The 26,031-nt window shown below is 34.5% G+C and overlaps 1 protein-coding gene and 1 long non-coding RNA gene across 2 annotated transcripts in view; one reads left to right on the top strand and one right to left on the bottom strand.

The window, feature by feature from the left end:
• Nucleotides 1–25,102, bottom strand: part of LOC111046970 (integrator complex subunit 3) — an 86,372-nt gene extending 61,270 nt beyond the window's left edge. The window contains exons 1-3 of the mRNA XM_039435235.1: nucleotides 24,671–25,102; nucleotides 20,361–20,528; nucleotides 13,448–13,713 (exon numbers count right to left, since the gene is read on the bottom strand). Coding sequence (XP_039291169.1) covers nucleotides 13,448–13,713; nucleotides 20,361–20,528; nucleotides 24,671–24,748 — 512 coding nt within the window. The 5' untranslated portion in view covers nucleotides 24,749–25,102. The remainder of the gene's footprint in view (nucleotides 1–13,447; nucleotides 13,714–20,360; nucleotides 20,529–24,670) is intronic.
• Nucleotides 246–3,799, top strand: LOC120352907. Its single transcript, XR_005572128.1, has 3 exons — nucleotides 246–872; nucleotides 2,248–2,369; nucleotides 3,655–3,799. It is a non-coding gene; the product is annotated as an uncharacterized LOC120352907 (long non-coding RNA).
• Nucleotides 25,103–26,031: the final 929 nt, after the last annotated feature.

A 26,031-nucleotide genomic window follows, 5' to 3' on the forward strand; every position in this document is an offset into this window, starting at 1 on the left:
ACAAATATCGGATAAAGTTTGTAACAGCTGTGCCTAGTTGAAAGTTGTGTGTATATTTTTGGCTTCAAAATTTTCTGAAATTACTTAATTTATTCAAAGTGCGGTGATATTAAGTGCAAAATTTGACTATAATTTGGTATTTTAATCATTCTAAATTCAAAATTTCTAGCTAATATATATTCTTGGACAGAACTTTGAACTTTAAATTTCCTCAGTAAGAACATAACCTATTTAAGCCGTGTTTTCGTAACGGGCAGACGACAGAATTCACTTTAAATTAACATTGGTTCTTATGGGAGTGTTCACCCATCGGCAGAAAGTTGAGCAGAAAAAAAGAACTATTCAAATCAGAAACGAACTGTCGTTCATTTTGCCGTTCATTTTAAGGCCTATCAACACAATGCTATTTTGCTTCGACCGATCACTGCTCGTGAACCGTTTTATCGAAAAAGAACTAATTTCGGGATTCTGTCGACGGGAACAGACAGCTTCGAAATATTTTTCTGCTCTGATCACGTGACACCGGCAGAATATTCTTTCTCTGGATCAGACGCCATGTTCTTTTTAACCTCAATCTTTAATTGTTGAATGGTTTGTTTTGATATTGGTTGTCAGATTTCGGATCGCTACTATTATACTGTAAAATTAATTTTCAGTAGAAAATTGAGGTATAAAATATTTCCATTGGTTTCTTTATTCTTATAATTTTTACAAGAGAAATTGAAAATGGATTTACAACAGAAAGGCGTGAAATTCGTTATAAATTTGATGCGACAGTTCAAAGTTTTGTACTTTCCAGACCTGCACAACGAATTACCTATTTGAAAAATAGAATATGGTTAAAAATATTGCTGATGTGATAGAGGATTCAAGTAAGTAGACTTAAATTTCTCATAATAAAGTAGGCTAGATCTACCGTACACAATTTAATATAATTTTTATAAGTAGCCTACCAGCATGTTTACAATTTTTATTCAGGTAGTCTACTTTAGTAGGCCTTTAATAACCTAGTCTCTAGGTCTAAATTGCTATCTTTTTCATTTTTCAAGAAGTTAGAAGTTGACGAATGTTTATTTATTTATTTGAAGTATAACTTCTAGTATTTAATAATAATGTAAAGCCTAGACTAGCCAGTTTGTGTATGGTAGAGAATTATCACAAGAAAGAGAGAAATCTAATCAACTATTTAGATTTAAACTCATTCAAGCTTGCTTGATTAAGTTAACATGAAATGATCAGATTCAAAACATTATTCAACCAAGATAACATTTTGAATTTTACAAGATAAGATAAGATAGCATTTCATGCTAACAATCTTTTACACTTTCATTGAGTTGGCCTAATCACAAAATACATTTTTTATAATGCAGCTAGTAGTTTTCACAAACCGATTTATTGAAAATAACATCATCATTTGACTTTGAAGTATTTCATTACATTCTAAGTCCTAAAATTCCTTTATCATTGTTGCACCTCAAAATATTTCAAACCCATAGTTTATCAATACAATAACAAAACTAACCTGACTATGAGAACATTTACTTTGTCTTTGGTACCTATCCATAAATTAATCTTTTTTTAGTTAATTTAAATTCACTTGGAAACAAAATTACATAGATTGTTATAGAAATAACTTGATCAGAGTCAGTGTAATTGAATATTGAAAGACTGCCATTGAAAAAAGATGAAATAGGTACTATTTTTCTGGTTGACCATTGCTACCAAACTCATTTAAAACTAAAATAGTAATGTATTTGAAACACTTATTCATGCTCTATTGATCAATATATTGCGTGATCCCAGGTATATCAATGTAAATAGTATAAATTAAAACAGGAGACACACAACATGGATTAAAAACACTGAAAAACTTACATTAGAATCGGAAATTTTCGAGGAACTGTGTCCCTTTTCTCGACTGAGCAGAGAGTGTGTAATGTAAGTTTTTTAGTGTTTTTAATCTATCCATGTCGTGTGTCTCCTGTTTTAATTTATATTATAAAACTTTAAAGTGTTTTCTGTTATGTGCTACAAATGTAAGTAGGCTATATACTTGTAAGTAGGCTATAGTATATAGTCTAATGTAAGTAGGCTATAGTATACTATACACTATGTAAATAGTTTATTGAGGCCCAGTTCACTTCTAATTTATTCAAAGTCCAAACTATGTATTATCATTGATGATTAACTTCACTTTATCTCCAAAATGGATATATGTTGAAAGATTAAATATGTTTCTTTTTTCAGGTACCATTTACAAACAAAATATTGAAGAGAATGTGCTCGAAAGGAAATTCATATGAATTCTTTTTTGTTGACCAGGATGGAAAAAGTCATTGGAAACCATAGTTAGAATAAGAATAAGTTAGGTAAGATAAAATTCCACTCATTTTTTAAACTTTATATAGGCGATGTCATTTTATACAGTTTCACATTTTTTTAAAAAGTTTATCCACTTCGATGTTTTATTATCGATCTGATGTTAGTTATTCAATTAGTAAGACATAAAGCTATGGTATGTGACTAAAATAATTAAAAAACTGGCTGAATTTTGAAATCATTAATAGCTTACAGTATACAATATTTCAAAACAACGTGAAACCACATGAGATCAAGATGGACAGTTGAGAAGAGTGTTTAAAAAACAATGTATTCACTTATCATTCAGGGAATAGAGCTGTTCATAATATTTGGGATTCCTTCCATAAAGAAATAATTTATGTAACAGAATCTAATAATGTGATAACATTAAATACATAATTTGATGTTAAAATGTTATCACATTATTAGATTTTGTTACATAAATTATTTCTTTATGGAAGGAATCCTAAATATTATGAACAGCTCTATTCCCTGAATGATAAGTGAATACATTGTTTTTAAAACAATCTTCTCAACTGTCCATCTTGACCTTGAGTGAATTTTGAACTTTATGAATGACCATACATTAGAACTATGAATAGATGACTTCAAAAATTCACTCAGCAAGTGCTGGTAGAAAACACTGAATAATAGCTTTAATGACAGTGATTCCACCTTTTAAAATTTATGATTGAATTCATGGATGAAATACCTGCATTATTTTGAGATTTATGTATTTACAGTTTGGTATTCATTTTCAAATCACTTAGTTCTACTTATAATGTTGTAGATAATCATCATTTCAGATTAAGCAATTAATTGATTATATTTCGATTTGTTTCATTAAACTTGTTTCTTTAAATATAGAACCAATAATTACTTTATGCAGTACATTTTGGAAGAGTTTAGTAAACCGAACGGTCGAGAAGTAGGCCTACTGACCACAGAAATAAATGAATTGTTCATGGTATCCAAAAATATGCTGTTCACCAACAAGTTCTTTTGACCTTGGGGCACACTGATTAATCCCAATTCCTGCATGGAGATTTATTTATTTATTCAATCAATCATTCAGAATTACACAACTTACAGATTGATGCCAATAATAATTTAACTGATTGTTGGTTTATTGGAATTTCTCATATAATATTACTTTGTCATTATTGGGGGGTTTCTTCCCAAGAAATATAATTAAAAACTTATACAGATTACAAACAGTCAATTTCAGAATTCACTTTGCAAAGTTTTTTTATAATGAATAATAAATAATTATCAATAACTTTTTGATTTCAGGCCTAGAGGTGTACCAGCCAGAAGTAGAGGATGACAAAGAAAATCAACTATGAATAATATTCCATGGATATGATTCATGTATGATGTAGTAGCCTACAGAAGAAAGAGATGGACTAATCTAAGAAATATATTCATTTTTTCAGTACATCTTGATGTTTTTATTTCATGTTATTCATAATAATATCTTCTTCTTCTGATCGCTCCTGCAAACTGCTTCAATTCAGGTAGTTTTGAATAAAACAGCAAGTGACATGAAGCTAATAAAATGAGTTTTGATGGTTTATACTTGAGGGATTTTTAAAATTATATTCAACCCAACAGCATCGAACTCTTATTAACAACTTTATTGGTTCTGTAAGGCTTCTACTTTTTTTGGAAATAATAACATTATTTAACATTGCTGACTAGCAAATGCTAGAGGTAACGTGTAGTTAAATAATAGACTTGAATTGGTTATAAAATAGGGTATCACAATTATGTATTGCATTAAGAATTAAGTAATAGTACTTATGTACTGCATTGAAGGGGTAATAATTCTTTCCATCTGACAAAAATAATTCTCAACTATTTTAAAATGATTTTTTCAATCAAGAATATTATAAATTCTTCAGCATTATTCAGTTCATTTAATCATTTTTTATTCTATTTTCAATCATCTATTAAATTGTTTTCCAAATGTGAGAATATTGATACTGATGGACACGCATCATAAAAAATATTGAAACCCTACCTTATAGAAATAGACTCGACCAGACATCTGTGTAATGCATGCAATGAATAACCCACTTGTCAGCTGATTGATTATGAATAATTCTATAGTCTGATTGATCCTATCTTCAAAGTAGAATATCGGGGCACCGAGCTTCGCTCGTTATTTTTATTTATTGATAAACGGAACATAATTCTCTAAAATGATCGTGTTCATATTTCACAGCTGGCTATATGTCATCTTATGAATTTCGGGGATGCGATATTTTGATTTTTCACATACTCGCTCACTCACTTTTTTACTATCCACAGCTGTTTCAGCCAAGGATGAATTATCCTTTTAATGTCGTTCAACGAGTTTTCCCAAGGATGAGACCTAGTGCAATCGAATTTTTATATCATAAACCTACTATATTCCAATTTCGTGAAAATCGTTACAGCCGTTTTCGAGATCTGTTAAACATAAATAACTAGATATGAAAATAACCAGATATACAAATACAGAAATTGCTCGCTTAATATAATAGGATTATAGTGATATCAGAGTATGGAGGAATTCCTTTTATTTTCATATTATCCTTTAAATGCAAAATTTCAAAAAAAACCTTGTGAATAAATCGACGCGCAGTTGAAAAAGGAATATTCCTGCCAAATCTCATAATCGAATTCTATCAACGCGTTTGGCCGTAATCGTGTTACATAGACAGACAAAAGAAAATCCGAGTTGAAACATAGACCTCACTACGTTCGATCAATAAAACAGTTGTGATGTGGAAAGCAAATAGGGACAAGGTGTCTTGAAAAATCAAATTTGAGATATCATTCCTCCTCAATAAAGGAGACTATAAAGAACAATTTAAAAAAAATCAAATTGATATCATGAAAAATGACTGAGTTAGGCCTATTCAAACATAAAAACAGGGCAATGTTCCCTTTTCTGCAACATAAAGGTGCGTACAGACTTTCGCTCTGCTCCGCAACCGAACGTCACTCCAGCAGAGCGATTGATGATCGACCGGGGAGCAACAGTGGTTCGACCGGGGAACGCGAGAAGATCTAACATCTTCCGTAACGTACATGATGAGTGCGTGGGCGGCGCGACTGTGGTTCGATGGAGGAACGAGGGCGGTACGAGGGCGGTACGAGGGAGGAGCGTGCTCGGTGCGGGTTGGAAGAGCGTATATGTGTACGCAGCTTTACATGTGTTCATATAATCGACGAAAAAGTCGACTTTTCAATCGATTCTGATCAATAAAGGAGATGTTACAGCATGATAATCGATTAAAAACTTAAAATCGATATTTTTGACCCTAGTCTCTATTATTGTCTGCCCTGAACATTTTACTCTTCCGATAACTGGTCCCTTTTCGCTTTCCAAATCAAAATTGAAGCAGATCTAATTGAAGCAGAACGGCCTACCTGTCTCTGGAACCAGTCCTGGTAGCGTTTGTGATTGCCAAAGCGCACAGATGACGTCAGAAAGACAAGCTTTCGCTCCATGTCCGGCGTCAGGCGAGACTGCAGAAACCGCCTCGACGTTCGACTCTGCAACAGTTGTAGAATACCTGCAACAAAATTACAATAAATTTTTTGACATAAAATCAATTTATCCATTTTAGAGCAAATCTTTTACTATTCAAAAAGACTTGTGTTGGACGAAACGAGCATGTGGGACGTCCACGGCTAATTGGCGAGTAAGATCTCACTAGGCGTCAAATCAGCAATCATTGTATAAATCAATCTAATGAAATGTCCTCTCATTGGTAATCCAATAATTTGTTCGTAATTTAATAGACATCTATACAGAGAAGTGACTTCAGTACAGGAGAGATATGGATATGGATATTGTTGCGTTTATGTACTTAGGACCTTATATTTACAATAAATTGCCAATTGAATTGAGAAGGTGTGATTCCTATATTATCTTTTGTGAGAGAGCAAAGAGCTGGTTATTTACAGTGAACGATGTTTGGATGGTTAGAAATGTTGTTAGATAATGGTGCAGGTTGAGCTAGCATTGTTCAACGGCACCATTCTCATAAAAATATTATTATTCAATTGAATCACTATTCCACTAAGGCATGTACGGTATTATATTAATTAATAATAAGAATAAGAATAAGAATAAGAATGTTTATTTCGCCAAATTTTTACATAATAGTTACAAAACATGAATGATTTGGCACAGCCAGCAAAGTTAATACATTAATTAATTACATTAATTATTACATTTAAATGCATTTCATTTATTCCAGTTTTTGGTTTTCTGGGCTGTTTCAATTTATTTGTTTTTTTATATCATGCGCTACAGGCAGTAGTTTCAGTATTGTTTTAGCAATCTTAATCACCTAGACTAGACTCACAGCTTTTATTTTTATTTTTTTCATACAAGTTTATTTTTATTTTTATTATTTATTGTGTGAGTTGATAATGTATTTACCTTGTTAATTATACTTTGATTATCTGATCACACAACTGGATACGTGATCAGTATAATTTCCAAGATACTATTCAATTTCTACTTTTGTAATTTGTAATTTGAGAAGGAAATAAATTCATTTATTCATATGTTGTTTGACTATGACGCATAAGGCTGGCCACTTACGATAGGACATGCATGATAAAAATGTGTGTACACATTTATGTCGTCATACCTGTTTAGGGCTTCAAGCAGAAATTTGTTGGATTTTTGTATTTTTTTTCTTCACTGCTTTATTAGAGGTTATTTTTATATAACTTATAATTATTTTTGTATCATTATAATTTGTAATATTCCAGTAGTTTATTTATTGTTGTTGGTTGTTTATTCCAAGTTAGAAGCCGCTCGCTAATGACAAAAAACATGCATGATGTGAATGGGTGTGTGCATGAAAATCATGCATGTACACAATGTTTAGCATGTATGTCGTACCGTTAGTGGCAAGCCTAAAGCTGGGGTTTCGTTTGTGCGTGAATGCCGTCGTCGACCAAGAAAGGATGAGGATCTCAGATTGGGTAGATTTCAATTCGTCTAAATAACTTGAAAGATTATGTTTTAATGTGGGAGTTGAGTATAAACTTTTTTATACTTTCAAATGGCAAAATGTTGATATTATTAATTTGAATGTTATGATTCTTGAATAATAAACACAAATAATGAAAAGTTATTTGATCAGCTGTTGTAGCACACTTGAAATTTGTACAATATGAATGTCAACGATGCTTGTCGTCGTCGACTGCGGAAGTTTATGCACAAACGAAAATGCACCTTAACACTAGGCGTCAAATCAGCAATGGAATAAATCTGTTTGATGAGATTCAGCTGTTGAGCTCTTAATTATGGGGGGGACCATGCTTCGCTCTGGAGTACAACAGCATAGAGTATTTTATAGCGATTGATAATTTTTTTTCAACGATCATATGTTGATCATGTCGATTAATTTCTTGCTGGATAATGTTTCTCGTGAGATCAGCTGATTGAATACAATAGTTCAACAGCTGAGGCACATTACAGCAACAGCTGTCTTAATCCCACACACGCACTCGCTCACTCACTTCCATTATCGACAGACGACGAAATTCTCAGCTGTTTCTCCAAGGATGAATTATCCTTTTAATGTCGTTCAGCGAGTTTTCCCAGGGATGAGACCTAGTGCAATCAAATTTATATTTTGATGAGTGATAGTAGCTTAACCTAGATTTTGATTTTGAGTGTAGTATAAATTTTAAAAGGCACTGTTTTGGGCATAAGCCTATTGTGCCTCCTCATATAACTGTGAAAATAATTTTCTATGCTTTTACACTCAAGAGCGAAGCTCGGTCCCCCGATATTAGGATATAAATTGATAAAACTTGAACAAACCAGTGAAATTGGGCGCCAACGACTTGGGATTGTGTAGCATGTCGTGCCAGAGACGCTCGTACTCGGGAATGCGCGCGACATTCTGCAGCAGTCGCACAAGGTCGCGACCAATGAGCAGGCAGTCGGCGAACTTGTCACGCAGCAGGCCGACTGTGAAGGCACCTCCTTGTGCCGCAGGGCGGTCAGGCCAGGCGCAGACGACGTGCCCGGGTGGTGGTCTTCGGTCAGGCGCAGGAATGTGTACACCACTGACGCCAGTAGCAGTGGGTGTTTCTCCAGCCACGGCCTGCCATACAATTACATACTAATTGATAAAATCATTCATTCATTTTGCAATCAAAGTGATTACATACAGATCAATAAAATAGTTAAAATTACAAATATCGGATAAAGTTTGTAACAGCTGTGCCTAGTTGAAAGTTGTGTGTATATTTTTGGCTTCAAAATTTTCTGAAATTACTTAATTTATTCAAAGTGCGGTGATATTAAGTGCAAAATTTGACTATAATTTGGTATTTTAATCATTCTAAATTCAAAATTTCTAGCTAATATATATTCTTGGACAGAACTTTGAACTTTAAATTTCCTCAGTAAGAACATAACCTATTTTTTCGGTCATTTCATTATTTATCAAAATTTGGGAACAGAATAGTTTTGGGCTATGCCTGTTGTTCTATCCCGATCATATTCATATAATATGAACATATTCATGATTTGTAATTATATCAACGAATAAATAAATAAATAAACAGAACACAATTCTCTATAGCTGCGTTTACACCAAAGTTATTAACAAAATGTTAACTCAATCCTTATAGATTCTATAAGAAAAAATTATTTGCCAATTATAAAGATAACAATAATAAATAAAACAAATACTTCATACTTATACAGAATAAAAATAAAATTTAAACTTAAAATTTAATTGGCGTTGCCTGCAAAACCTAAGTTTGTGTGCTAGCAACGAGCAGTACCAAAAGATGTCATTCAATTTAACATAAACATAAAAGATGATTAAACATTTTATTTAAATGGTTGTAATAGTAAATAAATAAGTTAAATAATTATAATAATTGTAGTAATATCTGAAAAAATGTAACTTAGTGAAAATAATATCAAAGAAAAAAGTTTTTTTTACAAAGTAGATTCTAACTGTACATGAGGCGAAAAATATTGTTACTTCTGATCCATCTCTCTATATCTTTAATGGCTTATTTATTATATCTATCTGATTAGATTGAACATAACTTATCATACACATGATGAACATATGTGTTTGTCAAGTTCCGTTCAATCTAATAGAAGCTATAAGGATTAAGTTATTAACATCTTGTTAATAACTTTGGTGTAAACCCAGCTTAAAATGATCGTGTTTATATTTTACAGCTGTCTATACGTCAGCTTATGAATTTCGGGGATGTGATATTTTGATTTTCCACAGAATCAGTCGCTCCCTTTTTACCATCCACAGAAGACGATAGTCTCAGCTGTTTCAGCCAAGGATGAATTATCCTTTTGATGTTGCTCAGCGAGTTTTCCCAAGGATGAGACCTAGTGCAATCGAATCTTTATATCATAAACCTAGTATGTTCCAAATTTCCGTGAAAATCGTTAGAGCCGTTTTCGAGATCCGTTGAACATAAATAACCAGCTATAAAAATAGCCAGAAAAATATAAACAGACACAGAAATTGCTCGCTTAATATAATAGGATATGGCATAAAGACTCTTCTCGATACTTCAAATAGCAGAACATTCAAGAGACTTCTGAGCAATTGGCTACAAGAGAGATGTTTCTACAGTTTGATGGACTTTTTCACAGTGTGAATGAGAGCAAGTCCACATATGTTGTCTTCACAAATAGGCAGTATGTGTACATACCAATAAGCATAAACAACATAGAAGTTCCATTTGCGAATGAAGCTAAGGCCCGGTTGCACAAAAACCCGTTAAATTTTAACCGTGATTTATTTCTCGAGAACCAATCAGAGAAGGCTTTTTAAAAAAGACGGCTTCTCTGATTGGTTCTCGTGGAATTAATCAAGATTAAAATTTAGCCGGCACAAAATATCTGGGACTGACACTTGATTCAAAACTGTGATGGAAAAGACACGTTAAGAAAAAGAAAGAATTTAAATCCACAAAAATGTACTGGTTATTGGGGAGAAATACAAACCTACAATTAATTACTATTGTGTAGACAGATTCTTCGGCCTGTGTGGTTGTATGACATCCAGCTGTGGGGCTGTGCAAGGAAAAGTAGCATAAATCAACAGTAGGATGAATCAACCAGGTCAGCCATTGCGTCTCTTGTGGAGAATGTAATAGATAGAATGGATAATGGTGAAAGGGCAGTGGGAGTTTTTCTCGATATGAGCAAAGCATTCGATTGTGTGGACCACACTATCTTGTTGAAAAAGTTGGAATATGTGGGAGTTACTGATGTGGAGCTTGAGTGGTTCAAATCCTATCTTGTGGGTAGAAGTCAGTGTGTGGAGATGACTAGAGAGGAAAATGGGCAAAAAATTAAATACAAATCAAATAATCTTAGAATAGAAACAGGTGTACCACAGGGTTCGATCCTCGAACCATTATTATTCATTTTATATGTTAACAATTTACCACAAATAATAACAAGTGGTAAGGTTTTGATGTATGCTGACGACACATACTACATTTGTAGTGCAAAGGATGCAGAAGAATTAGAATTAGATACTTTTGTCAATGTACATGCCATAGCCCAATTCCTCAGTCAACATAACCTCAAAGTGTACGAAACTAAAACGCAGTTCTTGCAGTTCAACATAGAAATAATTATAGAGATTTTGAAGAGATAAACGTTCAAATAAATAGAGTGAATGTTGAACAACCTCTGTCTGTGAAATTTCTAGGTGTCTTGCTGGACCAGAACTTATCTTGGGATAACTAAATTGATCATTTGTGCTGTAAAATATCATCTGGAGTGTTTGCACTCAGGCACATTTCAAGATTAAGTACTGGGAACACTATCTTAACATGTACAGTATATCATGCCCTCATAATGTCACATATTCGGTATGCAATATTGGTTTGGGGGGGCTCCAGTCTCAAAAATTTAGATAGAATCTTTAGAATGCAAAAGAGAGCTGTGAGAGCGATAAAAGGTCTTAAGCCATTAGAGTCCTGCAGAGAGTATTTTAAAGATCTAGGACTACTAACTGTGCCTGCACTGTACATTTTCGAAGTGATCATGTATATAAGAAATAAAAAAATTATAAGAAACTGTGACATACATAATTATGACACTAGAAAATAAGAGTAAATTTTCTGCACAATACCACAGGACAGCTCAGCATGAAAATAAGCCTTCTTATATGGGTATGAAATTTATGAGTAAACTGCCGTCAGCTTTGAGAGAAAATGAGAATAAGGATATTTTCAAAAAGCTATTGAGAAAATATTTAGCAAACGGGGTTTACTACAGTATTCAAGAATTTATGGATGGAGAATGAGGCTTTTGGGAGGATTAAATTGCAATGTACATTGTGGAATGTGATGTATATAATATATGTTTATATGTATTCCTTTATTTTTTTGACAAATAGTCCTTGGCGATTTCCTATACTCTTTAAACAGTCTCCAAGGAGAAAATTAAAAAAAAAAATAAACACCATTTAGAAATTCCAGAACAAAGTATTGAGGAATACTGTCAATGCTCCATGCTTTGACAGAAGCTTAGACCTCCCCAGGGACATGCAGTTGGAAGCAGTCGATGCCATAATCACAAAGGCTCCCAGAATCCATAAAGAGACTCTACGTAATCACCTGGTAACTCAAAACTGGGGAGCCGTTTGACTCAGAGATCGCGCTGATAAGCTATCGCTTAGATAAGTTGAGAATCATGCGCCTCTATCCCCGTTGGAAGGGTACCGCTTCATCAAATTTCAGGTTGAGGTATTGAATTCAGTTGGCTAAAGGACAGACAACACTATTATTTATTACAATATTACATACATAAAGTAAGTAACATTACACATATGCAAGCTCTTTCGAGCATGACAGCATATGGGTGGAAACACTTTTCGAGTTGACCGCATATTATATTATTGTAACTTGATATGCAATAGAGTCGTTCAATTTTTCAACTCACTTTCCCTCACAGTTAACTCAAAGAAGAGTAGTATCATTGACTTCAGCCGAAGACATAACGCTTTTGAACCTCGGTTGTACATAGGGGACGATGTTATTAGCAATACAGAGTATGTAAAATTACTTGGTTTAAAGTTTGATTCAAAACTTGCATGGGATGAGCATGTAAATTTTATTATCGACAAGGTCAGTAAAGGCTTATTTGTTATCAGAAACATTGTGAGACTTGTTCCAATGTCAGTTTCAAGAATGGTATATTTTTCACTGTTCTATTCACATGTGGCTTATGGCATAGAGTTGTGGGGAAGCACTGCGGAGTTACACTTTTTAAAAATATTTAGACTACAAAAAAGAGCAATCCGCTACTTGGCAGGGCTGAAGTCCAATGATTCTTGTAAACAGGCTTTTGTTGACTTGAATATACTTACGCTACCATCAATTTATATATTCAAACTGTTAATTTTCACTCACAAGCACTTATCTGATCTGAATACAATTGCTGATATCCACACTTATAACACCAGAGGGAGGAATAAACTGTCTTTGAGACAACACCGACTGCATCTGTACGAGAAAATGCCCTCTTATATTGGAGATAAATTGTTTAACGACTTACCTACCGAGCTGCAGTCCTTGTCTGATATAAAAATTTTTAAGAGTAAAGTGTATAAATTGCTGGTTTCACAAGCCTACTACAGTGTGAAGGATTTTAGTGATAGAAGGTAGCATAGTTTGTAGGTAGGCCTACTCTAGTCTTCCATGTGTGCTTTTTATTGTGTATTTATTATTGTTACTAATTAAGACCTGACGTTATTCAACTGTATATTATAAAGTGTACTGTGTTGAATAAAAAGATTATCTTATCTTATCTTATCTTATGCTTCCACATCTGAGCTTCGATCTTCCAACCTATTTTCAATGTAGCCCAAGTTATTTGAAAAAGAGATGCTTCCCATGTTATTTAAATGGGATTACTTTAATCCCTAAGGAGTTTTTCTGTTTTTTAGTACAGAGGGGAGAAAGTGACACTTTACTATTTTGTTCCAGGGAGTAAAGAAAGTAAGTACTGTAGACAGTAGGTGGAGAGAAAAAACTCAATATTTTAGTTGAGGCTGACCGATTATCGTTGTAGAGATCGAGCAGGCCTTCGACGAGCGACAGATTGGCGGGAGAGACGTCACCGCCGGCCGCCAAACGCATCAGGTTCCAGGCGAGTGTGTCGGTGCCCTGCACCCAGTTGCGCACCAGTTGGCGCAACAGCCACAGCATCTGCACATGCGCCGTGCCACTCAGGCGCGGCCACCGCTCCAGCACCAACTGTGATAGGCTGGCCAGTGCCAGGGTGTGACCGTCACGTGTCACAAGCGTCAGGTCACGGTAGCTCTGTCATAATACATGTCATTGGTTATAACACTGACAATCGTCATACAGGTCAATACACAATGTGATACAAACAATACGCATTCAATTCATTTTATTATTTGTCACAGGCTAAACAATAGTAAACATTGACAATAGTCATGTAAAAGCATAAACTTTGCAAAATGTTATCAAAGTTAGATTTGATAAATTTTCAATATCCGAAGACTTCTGCTACTGACAATTGATTTTTGAATAAATCAATAAATACAATTTTATTGTCAGCCAGCCAAAAAATCACAAGACAAATTCACACAAATAGAAAATGAAATAGACAGTCACACATTAATTCTGTGTACATAGAATGTGGTAAATTGTCCAATTCAAATTTACCAGGTAAAAAGTTCCGCGTACCATGGGAAGAATTTTGACAGATTCTGTACCAGAAACCAGTTCCAGTTCCAAGTTCCTGCCCCACAGTCGAAGCGTGCTAAATATTGTTCCAGCTCCAAATATCCGAGCTCTCATTGGTCGATTAAATTTTGAAGTCTGCTTGCTTCTCTGCGCATGCGCTGATAGCTAATTTACCATAGCATAGCCATAGGATACATAACCAACAAAATTATGTTTGATAACCATTCGTTGAATGAATTTTTCTCTATAGAAAATTTGGGAGTATAACTTCAGTAATGGAATGAAAGAAATGCACACTTTTCTAGACTGTAAGTTTGTAAAACAGCCTTCTTCATTCACGCAGCTAGTAAACGACACATTTTGGTGTAAATCAACTTTATAAGTGCGCGCCAAAAGCTTGAAGCAACGATTTTGAAATGGCGTTCCATGGGAACATTTTGCACTAGTCACGTAATGGTACAATTTACGATTGGAACTGGAACAATTTACTGTACACAGAACGTACACAATGTTACGATTACATTGCTATTTAGATTACATTTCCAAATATTACAAATAACAAAGACAATATTACAAAATTATGCAGCTAGTTCATACGTGCTAACAAATAAGAATTAAGGTATGCTGATTCTGATCTCGTAAAATTCACTTAATTTATAAAAAGGATTGTTTTGCCAGCTAATCGTGCACCTTTAATTTGAACAGTTTTAGGGGTGTTTGTTGGAGGTGTAGCGGTAACTTATTATACACCTTTTGCCCAACTGCTTCAAAACTGTTTAAAGTAGTAGCGCTCATCGAATTTTCCATCTAGCTGTTTACCCTTTTATCAAATATTTGAAGGAGCAAAAGTCTTCGGGGTGATTTACAGCATTATTAATTTGGATTTTCATTTAATGATAATTATTTAATTTCATTTTATTACACATGTCATAGGCCATTTAGAATAGCATTGACAATAAGTCATAAATAGAATTCACATAATAATTACAGATATAAATTATATTCATAATAAGGATAAGGGGAAAACATCAGTTAAGGATTATTCAGCCTTCAAAAAGGCTGTTAACTTATGACTATAACGGCACCTCTCCAACAACTATTCCTTCACCCTATATTGAGGTGACCCACGTTATAATAGCAGTGAAGAAAGATAGGAGAAAAACGTTGCCAAGTCACTCCATTTTGCCACTGAGTGTACACAGCTGTTACTCAATTCATCCCATTAAATTTGATCTAATAATAATTATCATTTCCTTGATTAAATAATCAATTTAATGTCAAATTAATCAAGAAAAAATATTTTTCCATAATTTGATTCAAAAATTTGCTTCCATAACTGAGATCAGATTTTTATTTTCATACAAATCTGAAATGGCGGCTAATTTAAAAAGCTGTGCTACACCAATCTGAATTTCAAAACAATAGAAATTAAGTTATTTGGTAGCTATTCTAATTTCTTATAAAAATTCTATTTGAAATTAAGGAATTTCAATGGTAATAATTCTGAAATAACCTTTACAATATTATTTATACCGGTACGAGTAGGTCTAACCTATACGTGTAGGCTAACTGAAGCATAGATGAAGTCTAGGATAGTAAGTTATCAACTTTTAAAATGTCATTTCAGGTATTTTAATTTGTGTTTCTCATAGAGTAATGTCTAAAAATTAATTCATTGTTCCAAAAATACATTTTAAATGAATTATACGACCTGTGTACAAGTGTTTTGATAGAATGAAGAAAAAAATGGCGGCTGAGAATTGTTTGTACAGTCACTGTCAAAAGTAAAAATAAAATATTCTGGCAAACTGTCAACATTGCAAAGCTAGAGAGAGATAGCACTATCTGTTTTGTTGTATGATAGAAAAGGACAGCAACAGTATTGTCAATCGTACTCTGCCATTATAACGTGGACCTCACTATAGTCCTAATTTTAATTTTATTCAAGTATATATATATGAGTAATTATGCTTATTTATTTATATTTTTATTGATATGTCATATTATAAAGATTTTGTAATATGTTTTGAATATTCTTATTGGCAATAAATGAAATTGAAATTGAAAAATGACTCTAGTGACTGAGAATCCCTTATATTTTCTGGCAAGGCGTTGAAGATTTGTTCCCAATAAATTTGGGATTCAGCTCATAGAAATTCATCCTATGCTGTTCAGTACAAATTTAATTTCTGCGCCTTGTATTATGCTGGTGGATGTAGCTCCTGTCACCCATTCATTCCTCAATTTATACTGCACTTTCTTTAACCGGGTTGGCAACGAATTACAATTGTCTTCTTTGTTGGTTATTCAGTATTGGGATACAAAGTAGTGAGGAACTAATAGTAAGTAGGATTTAGATTTAAGTAGTATTCTTTTTAAATAAGGTAATTTATAGGTAGAAAATAGTAACTCGGTTTATTATCATTGTAGTAGGTGATGCTTAGGGTAATAGATATAGTTTTAGATTTTTTGTAATATCTGTTGTAGCATAAATTTGTATTAATTTGATGATAACCTCGACACATATATTATATAGTGAGGTATCATTTTGTAAACCGTGAATATTGTTATATTATTGAAAATGTATGAAAAAATAATATGTAATGTTCCTGAATTTATGAATAAACTCCTCTGGATGTGTCGTCCAACATCCAGAGAAATTATTATTATTTATAAACCTTCTACTCATTTGCCCAGTACTCAGCTTGTAAAATTTTGTTCGGTGATTTCCAACTCTTGAAATTCATCTATTAGGCTGGACACGCATTTTTGTGAACAAAATAATGAATAATTATTATATTTTTTGTGTTTCCAGGCCATACGGAGATTGCATTTTACAATACTAATTTTCCCCAGTTCAAAGCTTTAGTTATAGTTACATGCTAGTATGTTATGTTTTGAAGGGACGGATTCAGAGATCCAACGGTTAAAAGATCCTCACACGTCAACCGGAGCTTATTGTGTGTCCCAAGTACATTGGTTGGGCAAACCAATACATGAGTCCTTTAGAAGATCCAGGAGTTTTTCCCTATACTAACATCCCATTCCTCACCTGGTTGCTTGCAGCCAAACAGAGCCCTTCTCCTTGCCCCTAGTCTCTCGCAATCCGGTATGATATGCTTGGCAGTCTCCTCAGACTGATTACAAAGCCTACACATCTAACTTTCATTTCAAGTCCAATTTATTGTGTGGACATGTTTCCTGAAGTGGCCGTGTCCAGTTATCAGGGCAATCAACTGCTTGACCTGACCTCTACCCAAACTCACCAGCCAGCTGGTGAAGTAAGAGCTTGCGTCTGCCAGCAGCCTTTTTCCAAGTGCTTGACCAGGGTGAACTTGCCCTTGCTGGTGATGTAAGTCCCTGGACCATTTACTTATTGTGTGGAAGGCAGTTCTTTTGTTCTGGACCAAAGAATGGCATACTGGAACCACGCTTAGCAAGCTCATCTGCACGCTCGTTATCTGCTACGCCTACATGGCCAGGTACCCAACCAAGATGCACAGAGTTGCGTGTTGCATGCCTGCCAAGTGTTTTGTGACACTCCCACACCAATTTTGAAAATTCCATTGGAGTCAAGAGCCTTGAGGGCTGCCTGACAAGATTACTATGTGCTTGAAGCAATAGCGTTTGGCAATGCCTATATTGGCACAAGCCATGATGCCCCAAATTTCTGCCAGAACGATAGTACAGTGTTGTCCCAGACTTGCACAAAGTTCTGTTCTGGGTGAATCACTGTAAGGGTAAAAACACACTGAAAGCGGAGCGGAGCGTGGCGTTGGGGAGCGTCGTTAATGTAATTGTGTGATATTGTAGTTGTTTTTGTGTATCTTATATTATTTTTCAGGTTTTTGAACTGGAATAAACTTTGATTTTTACTGTATGTTGAACCCTGCGAACCCTAGTCTGAGAATTGACTCTGTCTTGTTTGAATTTGCTAACTTGTTGCTTAGTTGTCGAAATTAAAGCAATTTTCGTACATTTTTCAAATGCAGTTTCAATTTATTGTCGAAAAAGCTACTGTATTTGGGAATTGTACGACCATTGACCTTTTTGCAGCTTTGGCTTTTCCACTGGAAGTTATGCTCAACGCTCGTGAAGGGGGAATAATTTTCAGTGAAAGAGCCTCAGTTCGAATTGAGACGTAACTGCGAAAACACATAACGGTGTGCGAGCCTCGGTCCTCTGAACTGGCCCATTTCCCATTCAGAGGGACAAATTGTTTAAGTTTCAGTTATCAGTAATTTTTATCTAGTTGCATAGGAAACCAAATTTTATAGAGTTAGTAGGAGTAGAATCAGGAAATTATTTGTGCGTGTGAGTTAGTATATTGAGTTTTGGATTAAGCGTTCTCAAAAACAAAGTTTGAAATTGTTGAAATGGTGAGTGCCAAACTGTTTGTTTTTATTCAGCTCGAAATTTAGTACATAGAATGACCGAGGCCCGAATTCAGTTGCAGCAAGTTAGCAGGTTCCCAGAATGTATAGATTGAATTTGAATATTCCTTCTTTTCCTAAATCAGTTACTGAGTAACTCTGTTTTAAAATTTGACATGATTTCTATTGATTTGTTGATGAGTTCAATAAACCTGAGGTTAATTTTTAAAAGTATTTTCAATGAAGTTCCTGGCTCGTAGTTACTATAGTTGCTAGAATAGGTGAAAATCGAATAATGATGATAATCTGTGCATTTGAATGAACGAATCCATTGTAAGCTCCCAACCAATCAAGGATTCAAATACCGGTAGATGATGTGATAGCAGTAAACTTTAGCAAATATTATAGAAGAGAAGAAACACCCCCTCCGTTTACATGAACAATATCATGTTAAGTAATGAGCTGCAACACACTGGAAGCGTCTATTCGCAGAGCGGAGCGGAGCGTGGCGTCAAACTTTGGAACAAGCTCGTTTGTTTTTTTGGAGCGTCTACGAGCGGAGCGTCAAAGTGCGAGTGCCAGTCTGGTCTACTCTTGTACATAATAATGCACTTGTTCTACTACATTTTCCCACCATCTAGTACACTAGTATATTAATTTAATGTATGCCCAAATTCCCCTGTAATGTGTATTATTTGATTATTCAAAAAAGAAAATTTATCTATTGCACTTTGAAATCAAAAGTAAGGCTACTCTAATCCATTGAATTCATATTTCTAAGAAATTGATGTTGATATTCACCAAATAGTTGACTATCTAAGTTAATTTCATTATCCCACTCTGACCTAGCAGGCTTAGCTAATATCCAATACTCCAAGTAAATTATTCTCACAAAGTGATGTCCTTGCAAACTTAGACAACGCCATTTTGTAGGCCCTTGACGCTTGACACTCCTGTGTGTACCAAGCCACGCTCCGCTCCGCCTTCTGTACCCTAAACCCCGTAGCCAGATTTCCCTTCAATGAGAGAACCGTTTACCAGACAAGGCTACTTCTCTTGAAATAGGGCCTCTCCTCTCTCGATTTCATTAAATTTTCTTCCTGGTGACTCTTGACAGAGTATAGGAAATCGTCAAGAAGGACTATTTGTCCAAAAATAAAAGAAATAGGGACATAACATACATGCTAGTTAACCGAGCGAAATGAGGTCTAAGATTCAAGTCGACGGTTTGGCATTTCTCTTGATGTTTAAATGTTTGAATGTTTAAATGTTTGAATGTTTATATGTTTTTATGTTGCGCATTTACGGCGAAACGCGGTAATAGATTTTCATGAAATTTGACAGGTATGTTCCTTTTTAAATTGCGCGTCGACGTACATACAACGTTTTTGGAAATTTTACATTTCAAGGATAATATAAAAGGATAAAGGAGCCTCCTTCATATGCTAATATTAGAGTAAAAATCAGACTATAGAATTATTCATCATAAATCAGCTGTCTAGTGGACTATAATACTACCCGTTCAAAAACATCGAACATCTTGAAAATGTATCTTTCCATCAACGTTAGTAGACAGTTGACTATAATACTACCCGTTCAAAAACATCGAACATCTTGAAACTTTATCTTTCCATCAACGTTGTAGACAGTTGCAGCCAGACCTGATAACAGGTCTCACACACACATTCCGGGACGACACGTCACGATACGATAGAACAAAAGGCTCTATGTTTATTTAGGATTTTTTCTAGACATTTTGAATTTATAAATTATTAATTTTTAATTTTTGAGAAAACATAACAACAGGTCAATGTAACTTACTGTGCGCGAGGTCTACTGTTCACAGTACTACTAGTAAGTGAATATTTGTTGGGGTATACTCACACTGGGCGCATTGTGAGGTTCGGTGAGAATGACGGTTATGAGACCCATGGTGACCAGTTCTTCATGCAGCTTATCCTTGCAGACGGCACTGTTGAGGGCATCGTGTGCCTCTTTCTCCGACAGGCCTTGCGTCAAGGTCTGCAAGTGCTGATAGCCCCGCTCGTACTTCTGCAAATACAATCAATCCATCTTTTAGGCTCAACTCACACTTACGCGACTCAAGTCGAGAAGAGACTGCGACTCTAGTCTCTTCTCAACGCAGCATGTGTTCTCAAATGGTGACACTCAGACCAGTCGACTCTAGTCTCCGCGACCTCACGACTGTGAGACTGAGTCGAGCGTCGACTCGACATGTTGGTCGAGCCTCGACTTGAGTTGCATAGTACCATGCATTTTTAATGAAAGTGCGGATATGTTTGATGAAAATGATGTTTTATCATTTTAGATAAGACAATATATTGTCATAATAATTTTTACTGTATGACATTTGTTGCATGCAAATTAGTGACGAATTAGATCTTATATTTTTAATAAAGTATGGTTAGAAAATTGAGTAGCATGGAACTGAAATTCAATTCAATTTTCAATTCAATTCAATTTATTTCACCAAAACACAGAAAACAGTACAAAGATGTGACAATCAGAAAAAACAATAATTATTATTCTAAATATCTATATCAACTGTCTGAAAAATACGGCTGGAGGTGAAGAACTACTGAAGGCATAAGTGAAACACTTGTTCGCCAGTAGGAGTAGAGACTTAACTGTTTCTAAATCTTAAACTAATAATTTAAAATGGAATCTTTTTATTCAAACAATGGTATGCCCGGTTGCAGAGTCGCTACATAAAGTCACCCATAGTTAACAGAGCCATTAGTTAACAACTTGCCAATAAATGAGTCGTTTGCCAGACCCCTGTTAGCTATGGCTCTGATAAGGCTCACACATAAGTCACACTGCTGCTCATACCACTTTTTGCGTGATATGCTTCTATCCAACTAATGTATTGGCAACGGGGAGAGAATCACTGTGAACAGTTCTTCCAAACCTCTAGTCGGATGACGTCACAACATGGCGCTTGTTTATCACAACACTGCTGTCTGCTTATTGTGTTGTTTATGATTGGAGGTTACAAATCAAGATCTTAAACTGCAGACTAATTTGTAATTATTTTCAGTTAGTTAAGTTTTTGATAGCTAAATGAATGAATTAAGTAAAATAAAATTAGAGGTAGAAGTAAAATAAGTGACTGGTGTATTTATTATTGTATAATATTTATTAAATAGAAATTTGACCAGAATTATTTCATCGCCTTCTGGCATTTTGATATAATATCTTGGAAGCAAAGCAGTCAGTTCACAAGATATATTTCTAAAGACTCTGAATACGGTGCTTATTATTAAAATTAATAATAATTGAATATTCAAATGTATTATATTATACAATTCATTAAAAATTGTATTACATCTTCTTTCAAGCTACTCGAATAGTCAATGATATTATATTCAGTTTATTTACACTTTATCTACAGTTTCAAATAGTTAACGTTACTATAAAGTAATCAACTATTATAGTATGAACATTTTTGTCTGTCTTTTAAAACATGCAAACAAGTCAACATATCCTTAAAATACTCTTGGCGCGAATGTATAATGGATTTATAAGCACGATTTTGGGCATTTGAATAAAGAGCACTTTTAGTTATTGGTAGCCTCAGATGACGTCATCTGCCTTTAGGTTTTTCGTCTCTGCAACGGAAAAACCTGTTTGTTGGCGCGCTGTTACCTATCGGCAGAGCAATAGCTAACAGAACGTCTCTGCAACGAAATTGGCCTGTTAAATAGTTGAGTCTGCGCTGTTAACTATGGGCGACGTTATTTGTCGACTCTGCAACCGGGCAGTAGACCTAAGTATATTTAAAGAGAATTAGTGACAATGAGCGAAAAATTCGTAAGATCGAGATACTGGAGAATCCTTGACTGGAACGTACGATTCGAGTCGAGGTAGTGTGAGTTGAGCCTTACCGTCAACCAACATAATAGTGAATATAATAGAATATGTTAATTCACCAATAAACACATTTCAATGTACATTAGGTGTCGAAGAATAAAATCCTAGCTATAAAACTAACTGAAAATTCTATTAATCAATTCATATACAAACACATAATCATCACTCAAAATAAGTATTAATCACATCCACAAGCAAATTTAGAAATTCTTCTACATTATATAATGGGTTCTCTGTTAGCAGCTTTTAAACTTGTGTTTTGAAACGGGCTTAATATTTCTCACACTAACAGGCAGCTTATTGAATGCCTTAATTGACAATATTCTATAATGGCCTTAAAGTTTTATGTAGCCTGACAAAAAGAACATTCAGATGACATGCTTGTTTAGTGAAATGCCTGTGTATCTCAGACCTACATTCAAGAGTGCTACAATTTATTGTATTAAGGTAATTTACAAAAGCCTATACAATTACGCAACAGTAGAAACAATAAAATATACAGAGTGTGGCATTATAACATTTCCTTTTTTGAAATGTTAACTATTCAGTTAGTTGATAACATAGCGTAGTGCTATTAAAAGATCCACATTATAATGGCAGTGTTTTTAGCAATTTTATTGCTATCCTAGTCTTTCATTCAACACAACAGATAGCACTATCTCTTTCTCGCTTTTCTATGTTGCCAGATCGTCTTTCAACAATGTAGAAATGGTAATTTAAAATATTTCATCTTAATTATGAAAATGATCAAGGAAGAGTATGATTTCTTGCATGATAAAATATAATTATTTTAAACGAGAATGAACAGTTAATATTACATTAATAAACCGGTATCAGTTACCCCTCCATAGAAGGCATTGACAAGACAGAGGATCGGCAACGTTGTTCCCTTATCTTTCTCCACTTAGGCTACATTATAACGTGTACCGTACCTAACTATGTTAGTCACATTTGAGAGGAGTAGTTTAAAAGTTTTGTCCTTGCACAGGTCGTCCCCACATTCAGGGGCGACAAGCATGGATTCAACATGCCGACTCACAAACTCTTACTAAAAGGAGAAATATATATGACGATTTCCTAGTCACAGACTATGGAAAAGACAAAAAAGTAACAAGTAAGTAACAGACCATTCTAATCCAACAGAGATTCATCCATTATAAGCTAGATAATGTTATTTAGAAAAAAGGTCAGTACAAATTATACAACAGTATTTCAGATTATAGTATTGTAGTAGAAGTTAATGTTTGAGTATATTTATTTTTTTATACTTATTTCGAATTGTTTGAGTCATTTGGCAATTGAAAGGCATATCTTATTACTATTTTAATTTGAAAAGCATGAGACTTTTGTTAATCAAGACTCTTGTTTTCAAAAACTAACAGCAGATGATTTCGTTGATTTATCAAAGGTCTACAAGGGACAGAATCAAGAATAACTGACCGAGCGAAGTGAGGTCTAATATTTAAGTCGACGGTTTGGCATTTCTCTTAATGTTTATATATTGCGCATTTACGGCGAAACGCGGTACCTAATATATTTTTATGAAATTTGACAGGTATGTTCCTTTTTTAATAGCGCGTCGATGTATGTACAAGGTTTTTGGAAATTTTGCAATTCAAGGATAATATAAAAGGAAAAAGAAGCCTCCTTCATACGCCAAATATTAGAGTGTAAATCAGACTATAGAATTATTTATCATAAATCAGCTGACATGTGATTACACAGATGTGTGGAGAAGCCAGTCTATTGCTGTATTTCCATAAGGTCTATAGTTTCAATCAGGTACTTGTGGATGAAAATACTGCGTGAGACCTACTGTTCACAGAGCTACTAGTTATGTTCATTAATAGAGAAGTAGTGTTTGTTTACACTTAGCTCTAACCTAATAAAATACTGAATAAAAATTATTCAAGCTTTAAAACAGCTAAAAATGATATTTATGTTGAAGCTTTCATGTTAAAAAAGAAAGTGATACATTGGTAAATTTAAAATAATACAGTATAAACGAAAGAGCATTCCTAACCTAAAATATAGGTTAGATGACAATATGAAAATTGATTACGTTAAAATTAACAAACTTTAGAATAAGTATAGATTCATTAGGTAAGGATTTTTTTATACTAGTTTTCAATTCAATACTTTTTTCATTTATGGAAAAACCAATAAAAATTCATGTTTGTTATACCTTTGTTGTACAAAACAAAGGCGCTACATGTGACCACATTGGAAATCTTATTAGCAGCCTACTAGGCCTATGGCTGCTCCCTGTTTACAAGACCAAAATTTCAACTCAATATTACCTCATCAAAATCATCCTTCTTGCTATCAATGACCGTCGAAACAAAAAGTCTTGATGGCGACAGTTTTGTCTGATCCATTTGATGATATTTAAATAACTCTTTCTGGGTGAAAAATGTGTTTTATGAACCATTCCAACATTATGGTTGCTTGACCGATCACAACAAAATATAGATAGATAGATGTGGATCTGACTTGGAGATGCATTGCCTTGCTGCCCTAGCTAAAATGCAAGGTAGATACACGCGCATTGATACAACTGACTATGCTATTCTAAAGTAGTGATAACAATAAATAGTTCCAGAATTTGACGAACTTGTATTATTACTGAATTGAAATTTTTAAATTTTGATACAATGAGATCACATTTCCGTTCAAATAGATTCCCGAGAGACGCATCTAAATTGCTGAATGCTCATAAAATATAATGTTTTTAAGGATTGTCACACACTGCTCTACCTTGAGGTGTCGACGAACGAGGCATGCGTATGAGGCGTGTCTCACCCGTTCGTTCACCCAACGATATTTTTTCTATGTTCGTCTATGCTCGTGCACAGAGAACAACATTCCTTCTTTGTGGCTCATGGGTAAAGAAGGGTTTTCCTTTGTTTTCATTAATTTCTGACGTCGACCACGACCGAGTCGGGTTAAATTTCAAGATGACTGGAAAAACGTGGTTGACAGCGGATGAAGCGTTTTCCTTTGCAAGAATCGGTAGCAATTTTGTCAATAAATGGTCGGAAAAAAAATAAAACGAATGGTCGGATTTGTCGATAAACTCCTCTGGTTGCAATTCATTGGCAATCAGAGAAACTATTATTATTAATTTCAAACGTCACACATTTGGACAAATGTTATGTTATCTGACATTTTATAGGCTATACATTATTGATAATGAAAAAGTACCACAAAAGCATATTTTCATGATTATTATAATTGATCAAGCATTAGCGAGTTTTTACTTTTGACTCAAGGCCAAAGTATTTGACAGAAACAGAGCATGGAGCATGGTAGCAGATTACTTGCTGGATCATAAGCAGGTTGTCTTACTGATAGGAGCTACTTCTAGGGAGAAACTTGTACCTCATGGCATGCCTCAGGGATCAGTGCTTGGGCCTTTGCTGTTCCTGATTATGATCAATGATCTGAGACTGGAGGACTAAAGCCTTCTTTTTGCAGATGACATCACAATCATCAGTAAGGGTTGTGATCCCACAGCAGCAGGATGAAGAGCACAGCAACTCCTTGCTGAGGCCAGGGACTGGTTCTCCGCAAACAAGCTCCTTCTCAATGAGGGAAACCCCAGAAAATGATGTGTACTCTTGGCAGCACAGATCTAAACCGAATCATCACATATAGCAAT

Source organism: Nilaparvata lugens, chromosome 9, assembly GCF_014356525.2.
Source record: "Nilaparvata lugens isolate BPH chromosome 9, ASM1435652v1, whole genome shotgun sequence".
Taxonomy (NCBI): Eukaryota; Metazoa; Arthropoda; class Insecta; order Hemiptera; family Delphacidae; genus Nilaparvata; species Nilaparvata lugens.